At 44.8% G+C, this 25,653-nt stretch overlaps 1 protein-coding gene across 3 annotated transcripts; it reads left to right on the plus strand.

Moving 5' to 3' along the window:
- Positions 1-5,591: 5,591 nt before the first annotated feature.
- C8A (complement C8 alpha chain) lies at positions 5,592-25,185 on the plus strand. 3 transcript variants are annotated; one of them, XM_082766225.1, is made up of 12 exons: positions 5,592-5,820; positions 7,883-7,979; positions 8,926-9,070; positions 9,972-10,116; positions 11,653-11,842; positions 13,368-13,568; positions 14,811-15,051; positions 18,971-19,099; positions 19,865-20,022; positions 22,108-22,330; positions 23,906-24,078; positions 24,716-25,185. In XM_082766225.1, the coding sequence occupies exons 1-11, from the start codon at positions 5,702-5,704 to the stop codon at positions 24,055-24,057; spliced, it is 1,800 nt and encodes a 599-aa protein (XP_082622351.1). In that variant the 5' UTR covers positions 5,592-5,701; the 3' UTR covers positions 24,058-24,078; positions 24,716-25,185. The 3 variants fall into 3 exon arrangements, with proteins under 3 accessions (XP_082622351.1, XP_082622350.1, XP_082622349.1); XM_082766224.1 differs by lacking the exon at positions 24,716-25,185 and adding an exon at positions 24,361-24,627; XM_082766223.1 differs by lacking the exon at positions 24,716-25,185 and having other exon boundaries at positions 23,906-24,627.
- Positions 25,186-25,653: the final 468 nt, after the last annotated feature.

Here is a 25,653-nt window from a genome sequence, read left to right on the forward strand (position 1 = left end):
GAGCCCGAAACACACCTGGGCCACGGCTCTGCCCCCGGGGTGGGGAGAACCTCACCTGGGCTCAGCCCTTCCCTCCTGCTTATCTTATCAGCCCTCCAGCTGGAGGGAGGTTTTGCCTTTTTGCAAGCCAGGGATCGAACTGTCACAAGTCCTCTGCCTAGGTTTTGGTTTCGTTCCCAGTGCTGGTGGAAAAGGCTCGCAGCCTGGCTGGAGGTGGGGAAGGGGTGGCCAGCAGCACCACACACAGCCCCTAACCTTTAAAATACAAAGAGCCCCACTGACCCTTGCTGCTCCTGCTCATTGTGGTCTCCCCGCTGCGATGCCCATCCCACTGCATCCACCCAGCCTGAGCTGAAGAGCTTGCAGGGATTAAAGCAGGCATTTTCCCAGAGGGGAAATGTGTTTGCTTCATCCCTAGATAGCAGAGCCCAGCAAAAACTGTTGTCCTTGCTGAAATCTGTACTTGTTCCCTGGTGAAGCTGCTCCTCCTCTCAGTGAGCTTTTCCTTGATGTCCACAGGGCATGCCAGCTAAATATGAGCAAATAAGGCTTTTCATGGATGTTTTGGTCCTGGAGAAGAGCCTGAAAGGCTCTGTCCAAACATTGATCCTGTGCTTTTGCAGAGCACATCTCCTAGGAAAAGCAAGGCTGCTGAGCTTGGCAGGAAGAGAACCACGGGAATTCCCCTTTCCCTCCATAACTGATCAGATTTATTTGGTCTTTCTTCTGTAGACCAGAGGGATGGCAGCAGCATCAAGCCCTAGCTGGGCAGTACTCAGAGGTGAGTTTCCTAAGCAATGATTGCCCCTGTCAGGCTGGCCCTACTCCCAGCTACCTCTCACATAGACCATCCCCAAGGATCTGCCTGGAAAAGAACCCCTGCAGCACCAGGAGGCCTTGTGGTTGCAGGAAAACATGCCTGTGATGTGTGGGACCTGCTGGCAGACCGTGTGTGTCCGGTGTCTCAGGCATCTGAAATTTCTTTCCAATGATTTGATGGTAATAGGGGTGATATGTGGCTTATGGATGGGCATTGCCTCTCTGCACGTGGGCATCAGGCCTTGTCCAACCACCCGTACCACCCCTGGGAGCAGGACTGGTGCTCTCATGACCCAGCCTGTCAGAGCCAAGCTTGCTGATGGCTTGAAAAAAATATATAAAAAATAATAAAATAAAATAAAAAAGGGGGAAAAAAGAAAAAAAAAAAAAAGAAAAAAAAAAAAAAAAAGAAGGAAAATAAAAGGCTTGGTCACTGGAGACATGACTCAAAGCCTAAGTCTCACTCCTGGCCACATGAAAAGCCCTGCTGCTGCGTGGTGGTCTCGGAGAAGAAAGAGGGGGTCCCGCCGAGCCGCGCGCCGGCAGGGAAGTCCCCCAAGCCCAGCCTGGAGTCGTGGCGTGACCAGAATGAATGGTGGCTTTGTGCACAGGGGCTGGGGAGGATTTACGAGCCGCCCAGTGCTATGAACACAGGCCCTGAATTAAAGCAGTGTTGGAGAACAGGGAGATTGTGACTTTGGAGCTGGGGTCCTACGGAAAGGGACAGGGCAGTATCCTTCTTGCAGGCCCTAAAAGAAATAAAGACAAGCCAAAGGTGTCTCTAAAACAAGCATTTGGTGAGTGCTAGCCCTGGTGGGACCCCCGCTTGCCTCACCTCATTCGAAAGCAGCCCCAGGGCTGCCATAAATTGTGCTGGGTCATAATAACTGTGGTGGAGCACGGGGCAGCCACGGTGCTGCACACATCAAGCAGTGCCCAGGGGGAGCCAGCTCTGCTCATCTCCTCCAGGCTGAGTCACCTAAAGGGTCACGAGGCACCACGAGCTTCCTTGGAGAACCCGGGCAGAAAATCAGGACTTAAACCTATTAAATATATACATGTTATTATTTTTGCAGTGATTCAATACCCTCTTATATACACACCTCAGTCCAAGGGCTACAAGCACACTTATTTTCCCTTCTTTATTCTTTTCAGCAACTTTATGAACAATAGAGTTTATTGTATGTTACAGGTATATTATACAGTTCCAGGGCAGTCCTTTTTCTGGATTTCCCAAGTCTTACCATAGACTAGCCACAGGAACACCTCAGGAGTATCACTTACCCCAATCTTTCGCACTTTCAGAAAGGGGGTTGGTGTGCCTGGTGCAGCCTAGGGAAATTTTAGGACAATCCACCCTTCTCTTCAAGACACCTAGATTGACTCACCTGTGATGTATCACTGGAAACAGAGCAGGGACAAAATGTTATTGGCAAGGGAGAGCCTGATGAGATTTTTTTCCCGTGTTACAGCTGGCAGGGATGGGCAGGAGATGGAAATGGCTGGCCTGGGCTGGAATTGGTTGGGGACAGAAGGGACACAGCATTTAGGGGCAGAAGGGATCCTGCAGCCCACCCAGCTGCAAGCCCCCCTGTGTGCAGGGATGCCACCCCTGGAGCAGGATGCCCATCTCCAAATTCAGAGAAATGGCCACAAGCGGCTAGCAGGGCACAATCCCATTCGGGGGGGTGTTTGCATGTGTGTGGGGGGATTGCAGCCCAGCTTTTACCTTATTCTGCCGGGTCCCTAACCCCAATTCTGCCCTCCCCAGCCTTTTCCTCCCGCAGCGGTTCCGCGGGGCTCCAGCAGAGGGGGAGCGAGCACCGCCTGTGCCCTGCCTGCTGCTCCCCAGGAGCAGGGCTGGTGGATGAAGCCCTCCTCCAAACCCCAGAGCAGTGCTGATGTCTCCGGTTTTGCTGCAGAATATAAAGCCCTCGTCTTAATCCAAGCCCTTCTCTCCAAGGTATCTGCTCCGGGACTTTGATTTTGAAGCTGGGAGATGAAGACCTGGAGAAGCAGCCTTGCTGCCGTGGAAAAACAGAAGTTATTTTACCCAGCTCCTGTGCAGGGAAAACTCGCTGGCACTTGTGGAGGGGATGAACTGAGGAAGCCCATGTGTGCTGTGAAAGCAGGTGTGAAATGGCAGGATTCCCAAGGGCAGAGCTCCAATCGCTGGGCACAATTCCTTGCTCTTGCCTTACCAAACATCTCTGTAACCTCTGTACTTTGCAACCACCCCTATATTAAAGGAAAAAAAATATGCTACCCCTAAAAGAGAGGCTGTCTGCTCGGAGAGCAAACAGCACATGACAGGTGGCAGCAACATTACCTAGTGGGATCATCAACAGCAGGGACCTGGGGTACAGCACTGAGAGTACAGTGCACAGGATGGAATCAAATAGGGCAGGACTCTGTAGCTATATGGGGTTAAAAGGGTTTTCAGTGAAGATCTGCATGTCTTTTAATCAAATATTAGCTGTGGAGAGTTCTTTGGTGGCAAGGAAAAGAGTTTTGCAATACTCACAAAGTGCCTGATGCAAATTCCCACCCAGATTTGCCACTGACTCCTCTCACACCTGCCCCCAGCCCCAATTTCCCTGCTACCGACTGGCCCCCAGTCCCCATCCCACTGCCCAGCCTCCTGAAGGTGACTGCGCAGCTATCGGCAGCATCGCTGAGGTTCAGAGTTAATTCAGGCTTAAAGGAGAGGATCCAACACGCATTTTAGACAAGTTCAATTCATAATGTTATAAATGGAACCATAACTTTTATATATATCGCTTTTGGAACATAACACCTTTGAGAAAGGTTCTTTAACTTCACCTCTAACGTGGTGTGCATCGCTTGCAGCTTAAATCTCTCGCATGCCTCCCCCCCCCTAAACGACTTCACCCATCAGTGCGAAATTGTTGATGTGCCTGATTGCACAAACTGGCCCAGCCTTTTATCTGGGAGACAGTCCACAAATAACTTTCATTATATATATGGTGTGTTTCTGATGCTGCTATCAGAAAAGATATAATGCTTCTCCAGTCCTGCTGGATGCTGAGGAGGCATTTGACTGCAGTGCAGCCATTTATATCAAAGGACGGCAGAAGTTTGGACTGAAGACAGATCAGACAGACAGCAGAGGAGGCTCCCTCCTTGGGCACAGTGGAATTGTCCCCACCAGATCTCTGTAAGCATTGCTAAGACCCTTCTTTATTGTTCTCAGTGACATGCAGAGGGGTTACAACATGTAACAGGGAGTAATGGTGGGTATCACTTTATGCCAGTTTCAGTCCCGTGCTTTTCTCCCAGGTAAAAGCAATTTAGGCCTAATATTAAAAAAATAATAATAAATTAAAACTTTAGTTGAGTTCTTCTTGCATAGGCGAAGAAAGGAGGTCTTTCTGAACCCATCTGAAGTACATTAGTAGGTAAGGGACTGCATTAACATACTCCTGAAGGTCACAAAAAGGCAGTTTTCATTTCATCTCACTACAGAGTTTACCCATGTGATACATTTCTTCTTGTTTAGTGCAGACAAGCTCCAGGGTCATTCTAAACTTTAATTACATTAAAATAACACGGTAAGAGGTCCTTTTATTTTGATAATTTACAATACCTGCTATTGAAATGAGCTTCACATTAATTTGGGAAATACACAGAGTGACACTTCTATCCCAGTCTTCTGTGAGCAGAGAACAATTCACTGTCCGCTTAATAGCCGTAATAGCCCAAGACCAGATTTTCCTACAATAATTACACTTTCTCTCAAATTTATGGAGGTTCAAGTTTCCAGTCGTCTGCTGGGAACGCTTCATTTATGCATGAAGTATCTCAGCCCTCTTAGGCAGAAGAAAAGACATGGAGGCTTGTTCAAATACAAAAGTCTCCACAGATATCTTTTTTTTTTTTTTTTTTTTTTTCTATTTTAACTACTAATAATGTTACAGAGTCCTTGTGCACTTTTGTTCCTGCCCAGAAACCCTCAAGGGGGATTTTGAAGGTTATATGCAACCCTATGTGCAAGTGGTTTTCCAGTGGCTGCTTTTTCCCTTTTTTTCAACACGTGAAAACTAAATATCCTTATCTTGTGGCTATTCTCTTAATAATAAATAACCCATGGTGTTTTGCTTTGTATGGTGTTATTGTCTTACACCTGTGCACTTGCACATCCACTACTCCTGCACTGAGATCCCAGCCTACTAAAAGCATTAAAGCCATCACCTATGGACAGGTTCACACAGCAGCTGGGACAGGACAAAATTTCAGAGTGAGGGGGCATCTTCCTCACTCTGAATCAGTTTAAAAAATGAGTGTTTAGATCCCCACGTTGCAGTGACTGTGTAGGACCATCCCAAAGCCCTTCTGAGTCAGGTTATAATTCCCGGTGGCTTTGGACATGGGACACTGCCTTATGGGAATGGAAAAGGGAAAAAGCTGAACTGACCTCTCCGTGATGTATCTGGATGGTATGTGTCCCTCATAACAGAATTTTGTAAGAATCTTCAATTGGCTGTGCTGGGAAATGGCCAAAATTACAGGTGCTGTGGGAAATAAAATGGGTTTCCTCCTTCAAATGAACTGGAGGGTACAGGGTGGGCAAGAAACATGACCGCCTTGACAGGGCCTGACTGACTTTCATGTGGAAACAGTCAAACAGTTTAATATATTCCCTTGCCAGAAGATTGGGAATTTGTTTCCAAAAGGGTAAAGGCCTCCAGGACGTGTCCTGATTCTTCATGATCTGATGGGTGCTGTCGTCAATGATTTACCGCAGCGTGCTGCGCCCGGGGGGCTCCGCACTTCTCCCAGCAGCGCTGTCCCCACAGCCTACCAAAGCCTCAAGCTTTTGCTTGCAGCTAATTAATAGCAAACGTTTACATATGGAAAAACAATGCAGTGGAGCCTGCATCAGGTTTCTCTTTTGATTCTCGCTGTATGCTCGCTGTCTCTAACAGCACGTCGGGGCACGGCTGCGGCGCACCGGGAGCCGGTGGCGGCGCCTTCCCAGAGGTAAGTCTGCTTCCACCCAGCTTTACGTACAGAAACTGCGGGCTAGTCAGTCAGCCCATCAATTTCGTCTTGACTTGAGGCATGTGCACACTGTGCTCTCTGTAAACAGCTTCCAGAAAAAAAAAATAATAAAAAAAAATGTTGGCCGTTATCCAAGCCCAAGCGAGGAATCATAATTCCTTCTTATATGAACTGTTTGCACAATGGGTTTTCTTTCACAGATGACTATTAAGCCTGCTTAAACATTTTTACCAAAATCACCGTATTATTTTGGGGCACTTGGAGTGAATTCCTTACACAGGAAGACTTACAAAGAAATATTTTTCCTATTCATTCTCATAATAATTATTTTGCATTTGACAATTAACATGTGCTTGTACACAACCCAATTTTCAATCCAAGCCAGAATCATGTACCTCTATTTTTTTTTTCTCTGAACAATATTATTAACATATACAAGTGTCATTTAAGCTTTGAAGGAAAGGGATATACAAGTTATTTTTTTCTAAAGCTACAGTGTCGTGATAGGAGAAGAGTTGGGTTTTTTGTTTGTTTGTTTGTTTGTTTTCCTACAGTTATTAATTTCAGGATTGTTGTAAAAGCAAATGTGATTTAGAAGGATCAAGAAAAGGTATCACTGATAATTGGAATGTGAAGACTAGGAGAAGGCAGAAGGGAAAAAAAAATCATGGTAGTGATACACTTAATTATGTAGACTTATTCTGATAATCCCTTTTGAAAAGGAACAAAGACGAGATTTTTGATGTTTGATGAACTTATCAAACAAGGCAGAATAATGAAGAGGTAAACGTGAAATCCAGTCGAAGGTGAGCCAATTAAGTGCTTGGTGAAGTGCTGAAGGACACGGCCCACAAAACCTCCTGTCAGAGCCGGGAGGGATCAGTACGGGTGCCTCCTCCATCACCGTGTGTGTCTCCAGGATCCTGCTGTTCTCCTGGTGGGTGATCTGTGCCCACAGGCTCCCTGCCCAAGCCGCTGTGCCTCTCGTCTGGTGGCCTTGCTGATGAATGCCCAGCGTGCTCCCTACCTCTGCTAATTATCGGGATTTCTCTTTGGGCTGCAGTCTTATAAGTAAAACAGACTGCTCATTAGTTAATCACCAAAATAATGATAATAATGTTTTGGCTTAGGAATAACCCCTCAAAATGCTTAGAAGGCTGTGGCAACTGGAGAGTCATTTCTTAGTGCCACAGACTGCTCCTCAAGACAAAGAAACGTGTGAAAATAAAGGTTGTAGGAGTGGGGACAGAAACACAGAGATACAATGACAGGGCTGGGTAGCAAGACAAGTATTTTCTTGCTACTGTACGGCAATATTCAATGTACATGTATGTCCAGAGACCATTGTGATACACAACTCTTGCCATTTTCTGTTTTTTATACTCTTTCTTTAACTTTTCCCCCTCCACAGAATCTAGGTATTTCCTTTTAGAAATAGTCAGCCAACAAATTCTGGTGGTCAGCACGGCCTCATGGCTTGCAGCTCAGCACCATTGGTGCAGCCGTTCCCACTACAGCTTGCATGGGCATCAAACCCTGTGTGGAAAAATACTGACAATTCAGAATGGTGTAAAAAAAGTGAAATTGATTGATTTCAAACCAGGTGACAAACATCAGTAATCCTGCAGTTTGTGAGGTGCTCCAGAGAAGAAAGTCCTAAAGAAGCTTTTCCTTAAAACCTGTCTTTTCTGGACATTCCTTCTGTCTCTCAGGGTGTTTGGCCTCTCGTGTATGGTGTACATACATTTTATTGCAATCCAACTGTTGGAAAGAGCTAGGATCTCCCAGGAGAGCAGGAAACCAGAGGCAAAATGCTCAGGTCCTACACCTACTGCCCCAGACCATATTTTGAGGGTGGACTTCTTGGACAGGGCAGCCGGGGTAGGACGGCCAACCCTACTAAGGGTCTACCCCAGTGTCCGTTTCCTACAAAATGAGTTCCTAGTGGAAGAACACACAGAGATTATATTCTCCCTGCTGGCCTCCAACCCTTCTTAAAGCACACCTTCAAAGCCCTTAGACCACTCTCTCTTCTCCTCAGAAGAAGCAGCAGAGATGTTAATTCCCCAGCTCCTGTCAACTGTCAGCTGAGCCAGTGGTCAGCGTGGACTGATTGCTTTCCTTGCCAAGAGAAAAAAGTAAGGCTCTACCGTTATGCATTCATTTATCCTCAGATGTGTCTGCAACAAGGATGTACACACATTAATTATATATATTATACATATTAATCATTCTGAAGCATCCCGTAAACTCATCCAAATATGACGGAGGTGCTCCTCTCATAGAGAGGCTCTTACTTTCCCTGGTGTAAACAGGGAATAAATTTGTTTAAGGCAGCAGAGCTGCAAAACACAAAATCAAGGCAAAAGGTGGAAGAATCAGGCCAGAATACTTGGCCAAGATTTTCCTTTTCAAATTCAGATTTAATTAAGTATCCCCTGATTCTTAATGCAAATATTCTACTGAAAAGAAATTAAAAGCAACCTTCATTCGTCAGGTCCCGTTCTCAATTTTCGATATAATTTCACATATGTCTTCATAATTCAAGAATTTATTTTCAAATACCTGACATAATTTTGCTCTCTGCTTAGTTTATATCCCTGTATTTTTGTTCCTGTGCTTATAATCAGCAAATGATTTGGCTGTTCTCTCCCTCTCTCTTTTTTTTTTTTTTTTGTTTTTTCCTGGTTTAAGAGCAGCAATCCTCATTAATAATCCATCAGAAATGTTTATGTTTCAGAATCAGCATTGCAATTAGTGTCTATGTCCATCTGAACCCATTACATTCCAGTACAAAATGTGCGATTGGAAAAATTCTTTATTGCTTCCAAAGTATAAAATAGGAAGAGATTTTAAAAACAGTCATTCCATTCCACCCCAAATTCACTTGTTTTAACTTCGGGCAGCTCTCCTGGGCTCCCACCTCTCTGCTGATTCTCCTCCACTTATGCACAAGACTATGCATATGAGGACTGCACAGAGAAATAACAATTTAGATAAAAGCTATAGGTATAATTGCATTACTGCCCGTGGTGGTAATGCCAGGGGGACACGAATTAGGTGTTTCTCTCTTGTATGACCCAGCACCGGTACCGGACGCTGGTGCAGCCCGCGGGGTTCGCAGGGCAGCGCTGCGTGGGGAATCTCTGGGACGAGCAAGCTTGCCATGCTGAGGAGACCTGCACCAGAGCCCCCAGCTGCGGGAAGGACTTTCGGTGCGAGGAGACTGGTGAGTGAACGGGGCTCAGACTCCGGGTTCGGGTGGACAGACCGAGGGGAAGTGGGTCAGACATTGGTGGGACAGAATGGCATCTGCTGTGGGCAGGGCTTTGCCAAAATGCATTCAGGCTGGCCAGCAGGATGGTGAAATGGAAAAATATGAGATTTCCCCCATCTTTGTTTTTTTTCTTCACTTTTACAGAAGTCCTTCCATGTTACACTTCGATTTGGAGCGAAAAGAAGGCATGTGTGACATGGAAAAGGTTAATTTTTCAGTGGAATAAAGATTCTAGAAATATTCTGCTCCAACAGCCGTGCTGTGCGCTCACATCCCCCTCTGTGGGCACCAGAGCTCCCCCAACACACGCTTCCTCTCCCTGAGAATAACGCAGCTCAGTCCTGAACCCAACCAGCAATCTGTTGGGGTGAATTATTTATTTTTAGCCATTCCCAGCTCTGAGGACTGGGATGTGATACGGCTGTTCTCGGGACATTTGGCTCACCTTGGCAGATTTTTCCTTTTGCACGAGTGGCTTGAGCTCCCACCTTGAGCATGTAATGAAAATCCTAATGAAATTTAGCAATGCACAGCAGCTCTGGGGGCAGCTCCTCAGCTGGAGCATGTCATTGCTGCTCCACCACTTCCCTCCATGACTGCCATGTCAGGGCTTTCTCCTCACCCCCAGAAATTAAAAAAAATAAATAAATAAGGTCCTTTCAGGTTGTGATTCCTGCAAACAGCTGTTCTTGCGCTATGGTTATTGCAATAAGCTCCTGATGGAGCAGTGCAGTGTCCAACGCACAGCATGGCTTCCTGTGGCACTGAAATATGTGTGCAGAGCAGCAAAATCAGGCTGCCAAAAAGTTTTCCTGAAAGCAGCCAAGGGATCTCCTGTCCCTGTGCATTCTAGGTCGCTGTATTAAACGACATCTTGTGTGCAACGGTGAGAGAGACTGCAGAGATGGGTCTGATGAGAATAACTGTGAGGATGAAGATATTGAAAGCCCCTGTGAAGACCTGTTCCCAATCCCAGGGTCTGAAAAAGCAGCACAGGGGTGAGTAATTAATCAATAGCTGCTACTCTAGCAATCAAAGCAGGAGGAAGGTTTTCATATTGCTCCTGCTTAGTAAGAATTCCATGAATTAATACCGTGCTGTGCAAAACCCAAAGGAGAGTGTCCGTCCCACACAGCCATGGGTAGCTGTGTCAGAGGCTGGAGGGCTCGGCCCAGCTTTTATTCCAAATTCTCCTCAGATTTACTGCCTGACCTTGGCCTCTCTCAGACACTCGGTAGTTGTGAGTGTACCCTTTATGCTCATGTAACAATATATCTCAGTTCTCTGAGTCCTTTCCATAGCTGATAGAAGCAAATATTAAAGGAAACAGTAAGTGTTGGAGGTGCAGCATTCTGGTGGCTTCCAGTTTTATGGAAAATGGCTCCAGGATTTAGGACTTCAGAGTATTTTGAAGGCAGAGAGCCTGAGCACCAAATGGAAATAAGCTGAAGTAAGTATTTCTATGCATGAAAATGTTTTAGGCTATTCAGCTTCCAATTTTAATTATGCAATATAGAAAAGAAGACTGGCATGAATTTAAAGGCAAATTTCCTATTGTGAAATTTTTGTTTTAAATCCTGTGTCCTAACACAACCGCTTAGTTTCATTTGGAGAGCATGAGCTATGGTATGACAATGCAACCAGTCATTGGATAATTCTCCTATCCAACACTCTCCTGAGTCAATGAGATAAATGCATCTCTGGCCCAGGGCCTGGGAAAGTCCATCAAAAGTTTTTCAAGACATCTATTAATTTGCAGTCAGCACCGCATTTAATACTGCTCTCTGATTTGTTTTCTCCGCAGAACACACAAAAGCAATAGCATTTACTATCCTGGTCTTAAAGATGATTCCCTGTTGTGAGGAGCAATGCTGCTGTCTAGTTTGAATAATGCTTTCATTTTGAGCCATCGAATTACAGGGAATATTAAGTAACAGGCGGGATTTGGGAGGGCAGCAGCTGTGATGGCTGGAAAGCAGGAGGAGAAAGGCATGAGGAAATAATAAGCAAGTGACTTGGCAAAACAGGAGGCTTCAAGTCTAGGGAGGGTGCTAAATCCACTGAGAAATGAGACTGCTATTAAAAGGAAGGAGATGAAATTAAGATAGGAAACAATTACAGAGGCTGCCAGGAAACCCTTTGTGGTAGGGAGATGCATCAGGCTGTGAAAGCCTTGCTGGGACTGGAGGAATCCCAGTGCTGTCGGACTTTCACAACTGGACTCGTGGGGATGGACTGGACAATTAAACTGACTTCTTCCATCTCTAGGATCTGAGTCTGAAACAATGCCTTCTGTTAGCTTTGGGAAGGAGACAGCAAAGAGAGAGAGAAGACCCAAACCTCAGGTTATCGTTGTAATCTCAGTTCTAAGCCAGAGACCTGAGTATAGGTTACATGCAGTGCCGTAGTGTCAGGAGAACAGAAACGGGAACAGTGTCTGTTGGGGAAAACAAACAAACAAACAAACAAAAAAACAAACCAAACAACAACAAAAACAAAAAAGTATAACATTCTGAATGTTATGTTTTTCTAAGATACAACATCCTAACACAGGAGGAGAAGCAGTACGTGTACGATCCCAATTTTGGGGGGGGGCATTGCGAGTATGTCTACAACGGGGAGTGGCGGGAGCTGAAGTATGACACTGCCTGCGAACACCTCTACTACGGGGACGATGAGAAGTATTTCCGCAAGCCTTACAACTTCCACGTGTACCAGTTCCTAGTGAGTACCTCGGGTGGTCAAATTCGGCAGTTTTCCCAGCTAAGGGCCCAACTTGTTATAAAGGTATTGTGCACATTTTATCGAGGAGAATTTGCTGTGTGTTGTCTTTCAAGGCACCTTCCTCCGGCTGTCCCCAAGACAACAGGCAATCAGTGATATAAATGCAGTTTTATGGCACATCAAGGCACTAACGTGCTTTATCACCCAGGCATCCCCACTGCTTATTCTGGCCTAGTCAGAGCCAAGATAAATGTTTTTTTACTAAATTCTGCTATTAATGAGCTGTAGAGCTTGCGCGAGCCACTTGCCTCTCCAGGGATGAAATTGGCCATGTGTAAAATAGGAACAATGCTACCAGTTCAATCTTTGGAAGCATTTAAGTCTATGGCATGGCTACAAGGGACATAAATCTGAATTCTGAGTGAGACAGAGATCCTGAAAGCCATCACAACATGTATCACAACACCTGTGTGCTTTGGGGTGGCATCTGACTTTGGATGTTTGAAACTGAACCTAGCAGAGGGGGGACTTAAGCTGGGTGTCCCGTGTCCTAAGTAGGAGCTGTGGCCTCGCTACAGCTAAAAAAAAGCATCTGTCATGCTTTTTTTTTGCAATGGATGAATGAAATAAATATTATTCCAAGGCAATATTACAGCTAAAAGTCCAATGTAATAGACTCTCATGTGCTCACCACAGGCAGAATTCCTTAGTCCCCAGTTGAACCCAGACAGACCCACCACACCAGCAATGTTTTCTTCCCTCTTTTACCTGCTGCTGCTGGTGGAAGCACACCTGTACCACAGACACATGGGGAGGGATGCTCAAGAATGTCTCACATCTAGGCTGACTTTGGAGTTTGTACCTGCCTGGGTCTAGGAAGACACTCACGACCATGTCAGATGCCATTTTTCAGTGTTGGAAAATTTATCTGGCTTTTTATAGAGATGGCAAATGGCACAGCCCAGACTCGGCAAGGCTGCTAAATTCCACGTGCTGGCAAAGCAGAGCTGTCAAGGGAAAGGTCACTTCTCTAAAACAGGCAGAACAATGTTTATTTTCTGATGTTGCCCTCGTAAGTGTCTGGATCACCGCTGCTGAATCTTTTTCTTAATAAATTCATCCAGAAGCAGGCAGGAGTGGAAAAAAATTCACTCCAAATAGTCAGGATTTGGCAGACTTGCAGGGAACTGGAAGGAGGGCTTTATAATGGAAAGTGTCAAGGTAGCTTACTAGACACTGTTACCAGATCTACCTGTAATGGCATTGCTTTCTGGGGCCAAACACAAACCTTTCCCCTGTCTGGAGATAGATGACACAAAATGCATGGCTTTATCTGCATCTCTCACATATTTCCAAATTAAATGGCTCATGACTGAATTCTTTATTCTGTGTTCACTGAAGTCAGTGTTGGTGCCATCAGGAGCATCACTGGCCTCAATGGAGGTATGATCTGCTCCTTAAAGAAATATTGGTTAAAAAGGAAGGAAAATGCCTGAAAAATTAATGTGTGCTCCTTTCACTTTAGGCTCATGCTGATTCTGGATTCTCTTTTGAGTTTTATGAAGATTCAAAAGATCTGCTTAATGCCGTTGGAAGTAGTAAAAGCAGAGGAGGCGGTTTAACCTTTGGGATTGGACCTAAATCAGTACCTGTAAAGCTAAACCTTGGCTTTTCTTTATCACGTGGCAAAGGATCCCTGAAGAATTTCACAGAATACAATGCAAAGGTAAAAAAAAAAAAAATCAGCGACGCGTACACTCCAATCATGTCATCTGTGCATTGCATGGTCTGGCTGTAAGTTACGTCTGTTTATTCTCTTAATTGCATTTTTTAACACATAGCAATTGTACCTTAATTTGTTCGTGTAATTGCAAATGTATGATCGTTAGTAATCCTGTTTGTTGTTCTTATTACATTTTAGCAAACAGGGAGTGGGAATAAAATTGAATTACGAAGTACCACAACACATGTCATCTCACCCCATCCTGTTTCATGGCTACGTTAAGCACATAAATAAAAAATGTTTAAAGTGACGATGAGGGAGAAGGAAATATCAAGATGTTGATCAAAACAGTTTTCCTCGGGGAATGATTTCCAGTAGCAAATATATCTTGTTCCAATTAATACAAGCTGCCTTATGATAGGGAAATATGTTACTTTTGAAGAAAGGTTAAAAAAACATTATATTAAAAAAAAAAAAAAAAAAGAGCTTCCATTAAAAAGGTTTATTTCTCATGAGTTTAAATCATGGAATAGCTGTGGTGCTTTTTCCCATCTAATAACATGAACGCTGGTATTTCCCACATATACCATCCTTGTCTTCTCTTCTTTCTTGGCTGCTGACAGCAAACAATACAGAATAATTACTTTGATGGTGTTCCGAGTTGAAATGCCCTTAAAAGCTGTTTGAAATTGGCACCATTAGAGTATTTACTGTGCACTTGTCTAGACTCACACGATGTTTGCAGCTGAACAATGATCATTTATTGGAGAAATCATTGAAGGGGCTGGTCCTGTTGCACTGGCACCTTGCCTGGGGTAATGGCCAGTCTAGAGGAGAAGCCATGGAGCTGGTGGTAGAACAAGGAAATCCACCTGGGTCAGCATCTTCCCAGCCAGGGAATCCCCCTGCTGCTTTGTCCCACATCACTAGTCAAGGCTGCCAACAAATAAATAAATAAATAAATAAATAAAAAGGCATAAGCAGCATGGAAACAAAAACCAGAAATAGCAGAAATTTGCACATCAATAAAAAACCCAAAGCACCCACACCATAACTCTGCCCTCCACACACAAGAAAAAGACATTGAAAAAAAGAATTGCCACTGATTTCTTTTGAAGTTGGCCTGCTTTTCAAGCCCTTAACATACAGTGACAGTTACAGATTCAGGTTTTCCTCTGCAAACCAGCCTAGAAATTACTTTTTTTTTTTCTTCAGTGAATATTGATTGGCAGTCTTTGCCCACAGGATGTTGGATTCATTAGAGCTGTGACCAAGGTGCAGACGGCCCGTTTCAAGATGAGAAGGAACAACATCGTTTTGGATGAAGACATGCTCCTCTCCCTGCAAGAGCTTCCAGACACATACAACTATGGCATGTACGCCAAATTCATCGATGACTACGGCACCCATTTCATGACATCCGGCACTATGGGAGGTGTCTTTGAGTACATCCTTGTTGTTAACAAAGAGGAAATGAGACGAAAAGGTTAGAATAATGCACAAAATTCTCTGCTCACAACTTTCTGCTCTAAAGCAGGCATTTCCCACCTAGAGACCATGGATTGGGTCCAGCCCACCTGAATAATTCATCTGGTTGCTCCCCACACCCATCATTTCTCTGGGCCCTGGGAGGGTGGATACTCATCAGACTCTCCTTGCCAAGGTAGCTGGAGTGTCCTATTATGTGATAGGCACCAAAAATGCACAGTTGGCATGGGGTACAGGTATCCATGTGCTCTTTATGAGATGAATGAACAACTCACTGCATAGCAAGGGAGAAGCTCAAGTGTCACAAACTACTTCCTGAGCTAATTTCAGAAGAATCTGGGTAATGTTTTTATAGTTTAGGAAGGAATCTGAATAACGTTTTCTCCCCTTTTTTCAGTGTTGTTTACTAGACTTCTCTAAACTTCTCTTACTGCTTATTATCTTTGTTCTGGCCATCCTTATGAATGCTCAAAGACTGCAAACTCAGCCAGAGTAAAGAATAATAGCCCACTGATGTTTTAGCATCCTGGTAGTGAGAGTTTCAATTTTCTGTAAATGGAAATAACGCTTTGCACTTGGCAATACCACTGCCACTTTACTCTGGTTAGTGTCATATCTGAAAACTAACAGAGCTCTGTTAGCTCCAGTTCTCAACAAATTAGAGTGTATGAGGCTGGAGAGCCATACCCCTAAATCTCAGTTATATGAAATATCCGCTCCAGATATCTGGACTACAAGAATAGCCATTACTGGAGAGCTAAAGCATAGCATTTTTCCTAATCAAAAACATAAGATGCAGAACAACAATAATGCGGTACTTCAGTACACTAACCAGATTGCCGACTTTTGCAAAGGTGTTGACAGTGCAATAGATCCCACTTTGCCTAAACATAATCACCCTGATCTTCTGAGGGTAACTCCACCTTGGTAACTTCAGGCTGAATGTTTATGCAAAAGAAAATTGTGACCTTGGACAGCAGGTGTAAATTGTCACAGTTGGTGCAAATTGCTATAATTCCATTGATTTCCATGAGTCTGCCCCAAATTCTGCCATGGACCTTCCAGTCTGAAATGGTTTTGTACCATCAGAACTAGGATAACAATACATACACTCCATAGTGAGTGTTAACCATGCCATTTTTTTCCTGTGAGCAACTACCAATTGAGAGAATTTTCATTAAGTCCCTGAACTACTAATGTTTGGAAACATGATGCCTCTTCAAATCATTTATTCACTTTGAAGAGTGAGTGATATAGAACAAGAATAACATCTTGGCAAGCAAGTCTTCAGGAAGCAGACTGCCAATTTCAGAGGAAGAATGAATCAAGAGCATGTGGAGGGAAGCTATTATTTTACTTTATCTTGTGCTTGTTGTGTATCTGAGGAGATTTACTGCTACAAGATGCCCTCTTTTAGGAAAGAAGGATGCTGAAATTCAGCAAAAGACAAAAACGCGCCCCAGTAGAGATGCAATTTTCGTTTTAATGTAGCACATTTGTATAATTTTCATCTAACTCAGACTCTGCTAGAAAGTCCACATTTGTCAAGTCAAAAAATGTCTTCCCATTGGCGATCGCCACCATGCTTGAAGGCTGTGTTTGCAAGAGGATTAGCCATGTCTCCTGAGGGTTGGTCAGGATCAGGGTATAAGTGCTCAAATCTTGCAAACAAGAGCTTCAGATAATGATCTAGAAGCTCTGCAGATGCCTAGAGATGTACTGCTGAGACCCTGCAGGACTGAGCAGCACCAGCTTCAGATCCACTCATGCATCCTGAGAGCTCACCTAACCTAGGAGGCTACGTGTTAAATGCTTTGAAAGAAAATATGCTCCTTTATTTTTATTTTTTATTTTTCCCTAGACTGGTGACTAAGCCATTTGTATCCAGGAAATAACGTCCCCAGGCTGAGTCCTCTCTAAATGAAAGATACCTGGGGGTCACTGAGCATCCAGCTAGGCATAGGCATGAGCTGGATGTTAAGCATATGGGAAACTTTAATTTTGAAAATGAAATCACCTTCTGGGTTTGGACACCCAGGAAGAGACCACAACCCACTTGTGCAGTGTTTAGGATGGCAGTTCTGCAGCCAGACCTGTTTCTAGCTTTCAGGCTGCAAGGGCTTCTATGGATGTGGTCATGAGTGAAATAAATACATATGTCAGAACGAGGTCCCTTGTTGCTCTGCCATCAATATTTTTCATTACTTGTTTTTAAAATAGATTGTTATGGTTCTATTATTTAGCAGAAAACAGTATAATGTGTTCACACATTACAAGAACATTTATGGGAGAAACATTATGCTCAGAGTAAATTAGAAAGAGTCTTCATATATTCTGATTAATTCAAAATGCAGCAGTAAATCTTATCACTTGAGCACATTCAACTATCACAAATTATATCTTATAAAAAACTATCAGGGCTCCCCCCTCAAGTGCCAATATTTTCTATGACCACCCTTTTGCAGTGATAACCACTTTTCATTTATCAAGATCTGATCTTGCTGCAACCAATAGCAAATTGTATTGACAGACCCTTGCTGAACATAATTACTCACCAGGAACCATGGCAAATCAATTAATCAGGGTGTTCCTCAAGTTTAATTTTATGGCACTCCAACACCAAGATGAGCAATCACTCACGGTGCTTTGGGTGAATGAACTTTACCCACTGCATTTACAACTGTTGAACAGTTTACTACGAGTAATTGAGTGCTACACATTTAATCTTCCTCAAGGGGCCCATTTTGCATTGGGATGTAATTCTCCATGAAGTCTCAAGCATGCTTCAGGTCCCACCTCTTTGGCTCCAGGACTTGGACTCCCTTTCCTGGGACATTGAGCACCCTCTCCAAGCCAACGAGCAGCCCCGTGCCCACACAGCTCCAGCTGGCCTCTCCCACAGAGCGGGAGCTACAGGAGCTAATTAAGATCAGGGTCTTAAATACGAGCAAGATGAGGCTCTGATCCCCGGTACTGGGTGAGGCAGAGCAGCTCGGCACTCTGGGTCCAGCCTCGATCATTAAACTGCTAAGCCACGATGCACAAATCCTGCTGACCTCCATGCCTCCCTTCCAACAGGGTGGTATTGATTGCCGGGCTGCTTTGTAAATCACTTTAAGATCCTCTGACAAAAAGAGCAACACGAACGTTACCTATTACTTACAATACCTGTATTTATTGAAATCAATGGATTTTTTAACTATTCCAGAAGACAGCCTTATATTTGCAGGAGGCTGAAGTGTGTACAAAAAAAAACAAAAAACAAAAAACAACCACAAAACAGGCTGTGTGAAATATGCGCATTGCTTACCTTGGTGAAGCCACCTCGTTAGCTTGCTTCTCCCCTCTGCAGTCACTTCATGGGTCTCCAGTTACAAATTCGGGTGATGTATGTGGCAGTACTGGTGGCAGCAGCACAGCAGCGTGCCGCAAGGCTTTGCAGCTCTCAGCACACAATACTTTTGCAGGTTGCTACTCGAAGATGCTGCTTAAGCTGCTAATACAGGGGTCAGACCCTCAGTTTAGGAAATTAGCTAGGATCCGTTAATTTCAACTGCTGTTCCCAGCTTTAGTTATGACTTAGTCTGTGGAAATGTTTTTATTTTTAAATAAATAGGCTGAACAATGAAATACATGCTTGAAACCCTGCATTAAGATATTCAGTTTCTTCTAATACTTCCTGAGGACACTGCTTTATGTCAAGGAAGTTTCCCTATTCACTTGTGCAGTAGGCCCAACATACCCCAATACAAGTTTGGCTTTGTCACTACAAGACTAAAGCCTGTCCTCTGCCATGGAATAATTCTTCAAGTTGCAGACCATGCAATTAGATGAGTATTTTCTTAATAGACATGAAAGATACCAGGAGGAAAATGAACAGAGCCACTGCTTTTACTGGTCTCCTTCTTGTTTTGCAGAAATCCGCTCCGAAGAAGTCATGGCCTGTTTTGGCCTCTCAGCTGGCGTTTCGGTCAGCAAGTATGGGCTGGCAGTGGGAGCATCCATGTCATACTCTCAATGTGATAATAAAAAACTTCTGGATGAGGGTACGCTGGGGAGATAGGTCTGTGGCCACTGGGGCAGGGGACAGAAGTCGGGTTACGCTGGGGTGTGAAAAGGGTGCTCTAGTGCCATCCTCAGGCACAGCTCAGGCCCAAAGGTGGGACCAATATGTCTTCAGGGCCAAGTCCCCAGCAGTACTGGCTCCTCTTGAAAGGAACTGGAGTTACATCGTCTGGACAGAAATGCACATTGCTGGGTGAGTGGGTGACTGGGGAGCTCCGGTCCCTTTAGCAAGCCCAGGCCAAGAGTGAGGAACCTGGGAGAAAACACTAAAATCAGGTCCGATTCTCCCCCAAGCACTCCTGGGGAATGTCTTGTGGCTCTGGTCCTTCCTGCATGTGTCCCATGTGCCACCAGTCTGGACCAAACACATGGCAGAGCCCCAGCTGGGCCCCATGGTCCCAACACTGGTCCAGAGAGGGCAACATCGGTGATGATTAAAGTCAAATCTGGCCATAAAAAGTGCTCAAAGAGGTCAGGAAGCTACCGATTGTAAATCACTTTAACTAGTGATAACCAGACACAAAGGCTGGGGCCGTGCAGGACCTTTGGGCTGCAGTGTTTTAGGGCATTTGGGATGTTTAACTCATCACCCCATTGCCTTGTACAAGGCTGAGGGGGAGGCAGAGCACCCATTGATGTGGGAGGCACAGCATTGTGGTAGCCCCCCTTGTGACTGATATCACCTCAGTTTCCAGAGTAGGCGTGGAAATTGTAACTAAATATATGGGTGTAATTCAACTTTTCAGATGAGCAGAGCCACAATGCCATCGTGGAAGATATTATTCCCCGGATTAAAGGTGGAGATACTGCTGGCAGTGGAGGGCTCTTAAACAGTTGGGACGGCAACATGTATCGTCGCTGGGGAAGGTCATTAAAATACAATCCTGCTATTATTGATTTTGAGGTAAGGCTTTCTGCAGTTGAAGAAACTCTGCCGCTATAACGAATGAAAGTGTAGTCGAGCAGATCATTTCGTATTTTTATTGTGATCCCATCACAGAACAAGATTAAATGTAATGGGCCACTGATCTAGTAACCTCTTATTCATTTCACAATGGGGAGTACATCTCCCACCGACAGCATCAGCAGGGAGACAGACAAGGAGCTTAATGCTGGATTAGTGCCGAGTTAAGTTTTTGATGTGTCCCCAAGCAGCTTGCCAATGAACGGCTCTCCATAGTTGCAGCCATCCCCATTATTCTCCGTAATGCTCCTGCCTTCCCGTATAAGCAGGGGGCTCATGGGGGAGGCAGCCACCCCCCTGCTGAAGGCTTTGCACAGATGCCCCCCCTCCACTGCACCTGCTTCAGAGACACAGTGGCTCTGCCTGACCTCTGCACACCATGGTGGGTCTCGCTCTGGGTGCCTCCAGGAGTTTATGGAGGAGGGGACACCACTTTCTTAGGTGGGTCCCGTCTCTCCATGCTCCACTAAGAGGGTCGGTGGTGATCGCAATCAGCAAAGTTCTCTTCCTGCCTCCTGTTTTATTGGATGTCCCATAAAATGGGAAGGTCACTGAGGCATCCTACGGGGCTTTGTGGTGTGAGGAAAGGCCCTCAGTCATGCCACAGATGCACTGCCATGAACATCCTTCTCATCAGCAACTGTAGGCACACAGCAGGAAAGCCAGACAGTGGAAGAAAGGCGATGGGCAGGTGGAATTGGGAATGATCTGCGTTATTGTCAGGAGAAATGGGAATCTTTCTGGGCAGCGCCCTGGTGGCAGAAAGGCCAGCTAAAGTACAAGCGCTCTCGTTTACAGCTGAACGCATGCTGCGGGTTATTCACCTTTCTTCACAAGTTCCCATCAATTCTGGGCAAAGCTTATTGCACTTTTCCAGTAAACCACATGCTGACCTCTCTGTTGGCTGCTTTCGGAGCTCAGCAACCTCTGTGCAACCAGCAGCAGTTCAGGCTGCCGATAAACGCCCACGTCCACTTCAGCCTCTCTTATCTGCAGCTCACGCTCATTTGATAAACAGGTCTGTGCAAATATGTCTAAGAGCCCTTCCCAAAGCCTGGCTGGCCCTCCCCACGAATCACTCCCCATGTGCTTGTGCAATGAGGTGATGCCCAGGACTGCCCTGGGACCACTGTCTACCAATTCCCAGCCAGGCACACATATTTATAAATATGTCCTTGCATCAGCCTGGAGCTCGCAGCTTATCGTTCATTTTTATTACTGGTAAAACTGGAAGGGCTGAGATTTTTCAACCTAAACACAGCTGAATGCTTAAAACACCCCAAAGAGCCGCATTTTGAAAGGCAGAACGGCGCCACCAGCGTTGGGGCCTGCTGCCCTTCAGCTAATCCAATCGATTCGATATAATAGGTTGAAAGCAGAAGCCAGGTTACAATTACAGTTGTCCACACTGGGCTATTTTTGTTGAATGGTATATAAGAATTGCAATTTGCCACTGGAAATATTACAAGCTGGTCATATTTTTAAAGCTGTAGATGGCTCAGTATTATTTCACTGCAACAAAGGGTAAAATGTAGGCAGGTAAAAGTCTCCACGCTGTGCCTTTACTGGATCGTTCATGATCTGGTCACCGTTAGTGGCAGGTCGGTGTTAAGTTTTGATGATACCCACTGTCCAAATCTCTTACCTACATGTTTTGTTTCAAAAAGGGAAAAAGCATGAGAAAATTTCTGACATGAAATTTATTATGGTAGCACTAAGAAACTAATCAAAAAATGGGCTTTCTGGGGTGTTTGAATTTATCATTTGGGTCCACACTGAACTTCCAGAGCAAGCCAACCCTGCAAAAACCCCTAAGATAGGAAAAGGTTTGGTTTCACACTGGGGTCTATCAGTGGTAATGTATTTTCATGGTGTATATGGAGCTGTCAAGGAAGACAAACACGCTTTTTCTCAGCCCCGAGCTCATCCAGCGACCTCCCTGCTCCCTGACTGCATCCTGGCAACACGCGGGCCTATGACTAGATGAAAACCCCAAACTCCACTTTTTGTCTCTGTCCTGCACAGCTGCAACCCATCCACGAAATTCTACGCAGGAGTGACCTCACCAACATGGAAACCAAGCGGCAGCACCTGAAGAGGGCTCTGGATGATTACTTGCAGGAGTTCAACGCCTGCCGCTGCGGACCGTGCCAGAACAACGGCGAGCCCATCCTGGTGGGTGACACGTGTGTCTGCCAGTGCCAGCCGGGGTACGAGGGCCATGCCTGTGAGCAGAGCAAGCGCCCAGGTAAGGCCCTGGTGTGAATGAGACTGTCACCCGGTCCCTGATGACTGACATGGCACGTCCTGGGCACAGCGATTCTCTGGAGCACTTGGGGCATCCTGATGTGGATGTCTGCTGCAAGGGCAGGAGTGCAAACCCTGGCAGGCAGGAAAAGAAGGGAGGCTGAAAGGGTCAGGCTACGTGGCTGGGAAGTGATGCTCCAGTGAAGTGCCACCAAAACCAAAGTTTTGGCCAAATTGCCAGGCTTCCCCTCAGACAGAGAAACATTTTAATTATATGCAACTAATCTGGGGAGAGGGAACAAAAAAAAAAGTGACATCCCCAAGTAACAGGCTTTTATTTATGCTTTATTACTTTATGTTCTGTTCTAAAAAATGAAATGGGTGGCAATAAAAAGCTAACCTCAGAACATGCTCTTTTGTTTCAAAAAAATGCCAGGGTTATTTCTAGACATTTGTGTCCTGATTCATGATGATGAAAATTTCCCAATCTCAGCACTTGAAGCTGGCAGAAAAAAAAAAAAAAAAAAAAAAAAAAAGGATAAAAATTCATCTTCAGACCAGTTCCAGCAGAGCTCCAGGCCTTCAACTATGTGCTCTTACTTAGGGTCTCACCATTGGAAAATCAAACCTGTGATGAGCTAAGGAGTTAAGAGCAGAGCTGGGTAGATGGTTTATGAAGCTGAACTCAAAAGCACTGGTTCAGTGACTCAAAACTGGGTTTCTTTAAAAATAAAAATTAAAAAAATCAGGTTCTTTGAGTTGTCTCCAAATCCAAGGAATCTGCTTGAGATGAGGCACATGGAAAACCATTATGTTCCTGCGAGCTGCTCTGAGCATCGTTGCTTTTAGCAGTGCTGGGGGAAGCTTCCAGTTTACTGAAAGGAAGCGGATTTTTAGTTTCAAGACTCATTTAAGACCAAAAGCAGTTTTGTAAAGACCAATGTTTCAGCAGACAGAAACCCCAGCGTTTCATCCAGCCCTAAGTAAGAGCACACAGATCCATTTTTACTGTCTGGATTAATAAAGTGCCCAAGCCAGGAATGAAGGCCAGTTGAGTAAATAAAAAACGACAGTAAATGACAGCCATCAAGCACTCCCATCATTCAGGAGTGCCACCATGATCTATAGTATCGAACGCTCCTGACAACTCAGTCTGTCCTGTAATGAAAAAGCCTCAAAATGACCTGTCTCCAAAGGGACAGGCAGACTTTTCAGAACAGCTCCATGACAGTGACATTAGGAGACATTTGTCCCTCTGCCTTGCTTGGAGGTGGGAAAGTTAGTGCAGAGAGAGCCACCAGCAACCCTTTGGGAAAGGGAAGTCAAATGGCAGCTCTTCAGAGGAGGAAAAGGAAGAGCTTGCAGTATGTTTTGTTTTGTTTTGTTTTATTTTATTATATTTTATTTTATTTTATTTTATTTTATTTTATTTTATTTTATTTTATTTTATTTTATTATTTTAACTTAATTTTACTTAATTTTACTTAATTTTATTTTATATTTTGCTTTTATATATATATATATTTAATTTTACTTTATAGTTTGGTTCAGCCTCTTATTCAATATGCTTTTTCAGGCACTGGGACAAGTGGGCGCTGGAGCTGCTGGTCACCCTGGGCTCCCTGCCAGGGGGGCTCGAGGAGGCGCAGCCGGCAGTGCAACAACCCTGCCCCGCAGCACGGTGGGGCACCCTGCGTGGGGACGAGCGTGCAGAGCAAAGCGTGCTAAAATCAGCACTGCTCCCCAACGGTACGTGCTCAAGGTGTTTTGGTGACTGTGCTGGGCAATAAATACAGCGGGCATAACTCTGCAACTGAATTACGCTGGGGACAAATCATTGCATTTACATGCGTAGAGGGATGAGCTGGATTTGTTGTATGAAACCCAGCTGCTGTCCAGACAAATTGCTCGGGCTGATTGCATGCATGCCTGGCTGCACACTGATCTACCAGTGCTCTGGTTGAAAAAGTCCACTGGTGTCCCCACTGGGTCAGCTGGTATCTCCAGCAGGTCCACTGGTGTCTCCACCAGGTCTGCTCCCCATTGTATCAACTGGTGTCCCCATTGTGTCAACTGGAGTCCCCACCGTGTCAGCTGGTGTCCCCACCACGTCACAGCCATGCTGCCAGAATGCAGGAGGTGGTGGAGAACCAGCACAGGAGGCTTTGCTGCTGCGTGACCACGGGGCTCTTGCTGCTCATGAAATACATTTACTAAAACTGTTTACTTAAGTCAGCTTCAGTCACAGAAATTTTTATGTTTGCCTTTGGAAAACAAATTAAAAGCCCACGATCCTTGCATTTTTATGCAGTTGGTATTGACATATGTACCATGAAACTTTTATAAGTTGGCACTGTCAGATTTTTAAGTCTAGCATATTGGACAGGGCTGCGTTTTCAGCAAAGCCATATGCTGATCTGTATGGGAGGAAGCTTCAGCCCAAAGACACTGAAGAGCCATTGCAAAACGCGAACTTGAACTAATGAGAAATACTACATAAATAAATAAAATAATAAATGTAGAGGCTCAAGTGAAACTGTTCCACAGAGGGTGTTCACGCACACGTGAAGGCTGTTCCTCTCTCAGATCAGTGATGGACTGAGTATGGGCACAAGGGCATTTTATCTCCCAGGCACCCAGAGCCAGAGAAGATGCTCAAGGGCTGCTTGATTTATGTTTTTTTAATTTTGAATGTAAGGTGTAAATCTCAGCACAAGAATACACATGCTATTGAACTGCATCCAGAAACTGTGGCCAGAGCCTGCAGCTCAGTGCTCTTAATGAACTGCTGCAAAAACACGGGGTGGGCAGAAGGCGAGCAGCACTTCATTTCACTGTGCTTTTCACTGCAAGGAAGGAAAGGGAAAAAAAAAAAAAAAAAAGCCCTGAGAAGGAATTAGGCATTAGGAAAAGCAACACCAGCAACAAAACCTCAAAGCACAAAAGAGCACTTCTATATACATTTGAATGGAAAGAGCGACTAGAAAGGAACCGTGGTTTAGTGAAAAAAAAATTGCTCAGCTACAGCTCTGATTCTTGGAAATGCTTGTTTTTCAACAGCGTGTCAGTAGTGATTTAGAGTCTGACACTTAGCTGATGTAAATCAGTGTAGCTCCTTCACCGCAGCTGATTTATGCTACCTGAAGATCTGGCCCCATATTTTCTTTTGTGTGCATGTTTGCCGTAAGACAATTTTTTCACTGCTTCTTCTCTTTTGCTCGAAAATGAAACTGCAGGCTGTTTTTGTATAAGAAAACAACAAACCATGTTGTCTCGAGCACTGAGATTTGATTTTTCAGTGAAAAATTACTATGACATATTTCT

Source organism: Aythya marila (assembly GCF_965140915.1).
Source record: "Aythya marila genome assembly, chromosome: 8".
NCBI classification, from domain to species: Eukaryota; Metazoa; Chordata; class Aves; order Anseriformes; family Anatidae; genus Aythya; species Aythya marila.

Coding starts and splice junctions, on each gene's coding strand:
- C8A (XM_082766225.1), top strand. CDS start 5,702: ATGCAGTGGAGCCTGCATCAGGTTTCTCTTTTGATTCTCGCTGTATGC. Junction 9,071..9,971: donor CTTTCGGTGCGAGGAGACTG/GTGAGTGAACGG, acceptor TGTGCATTCTAG/GTCGCTGTATTAAACGACAT. Junction 15,052..18,970: donor AGAGGAAATGAGACGAAAAG/GTTAGAATAATG, acceptor CTTGTTTTGCAG/AAATCCGCTCCGAAGAAGTC.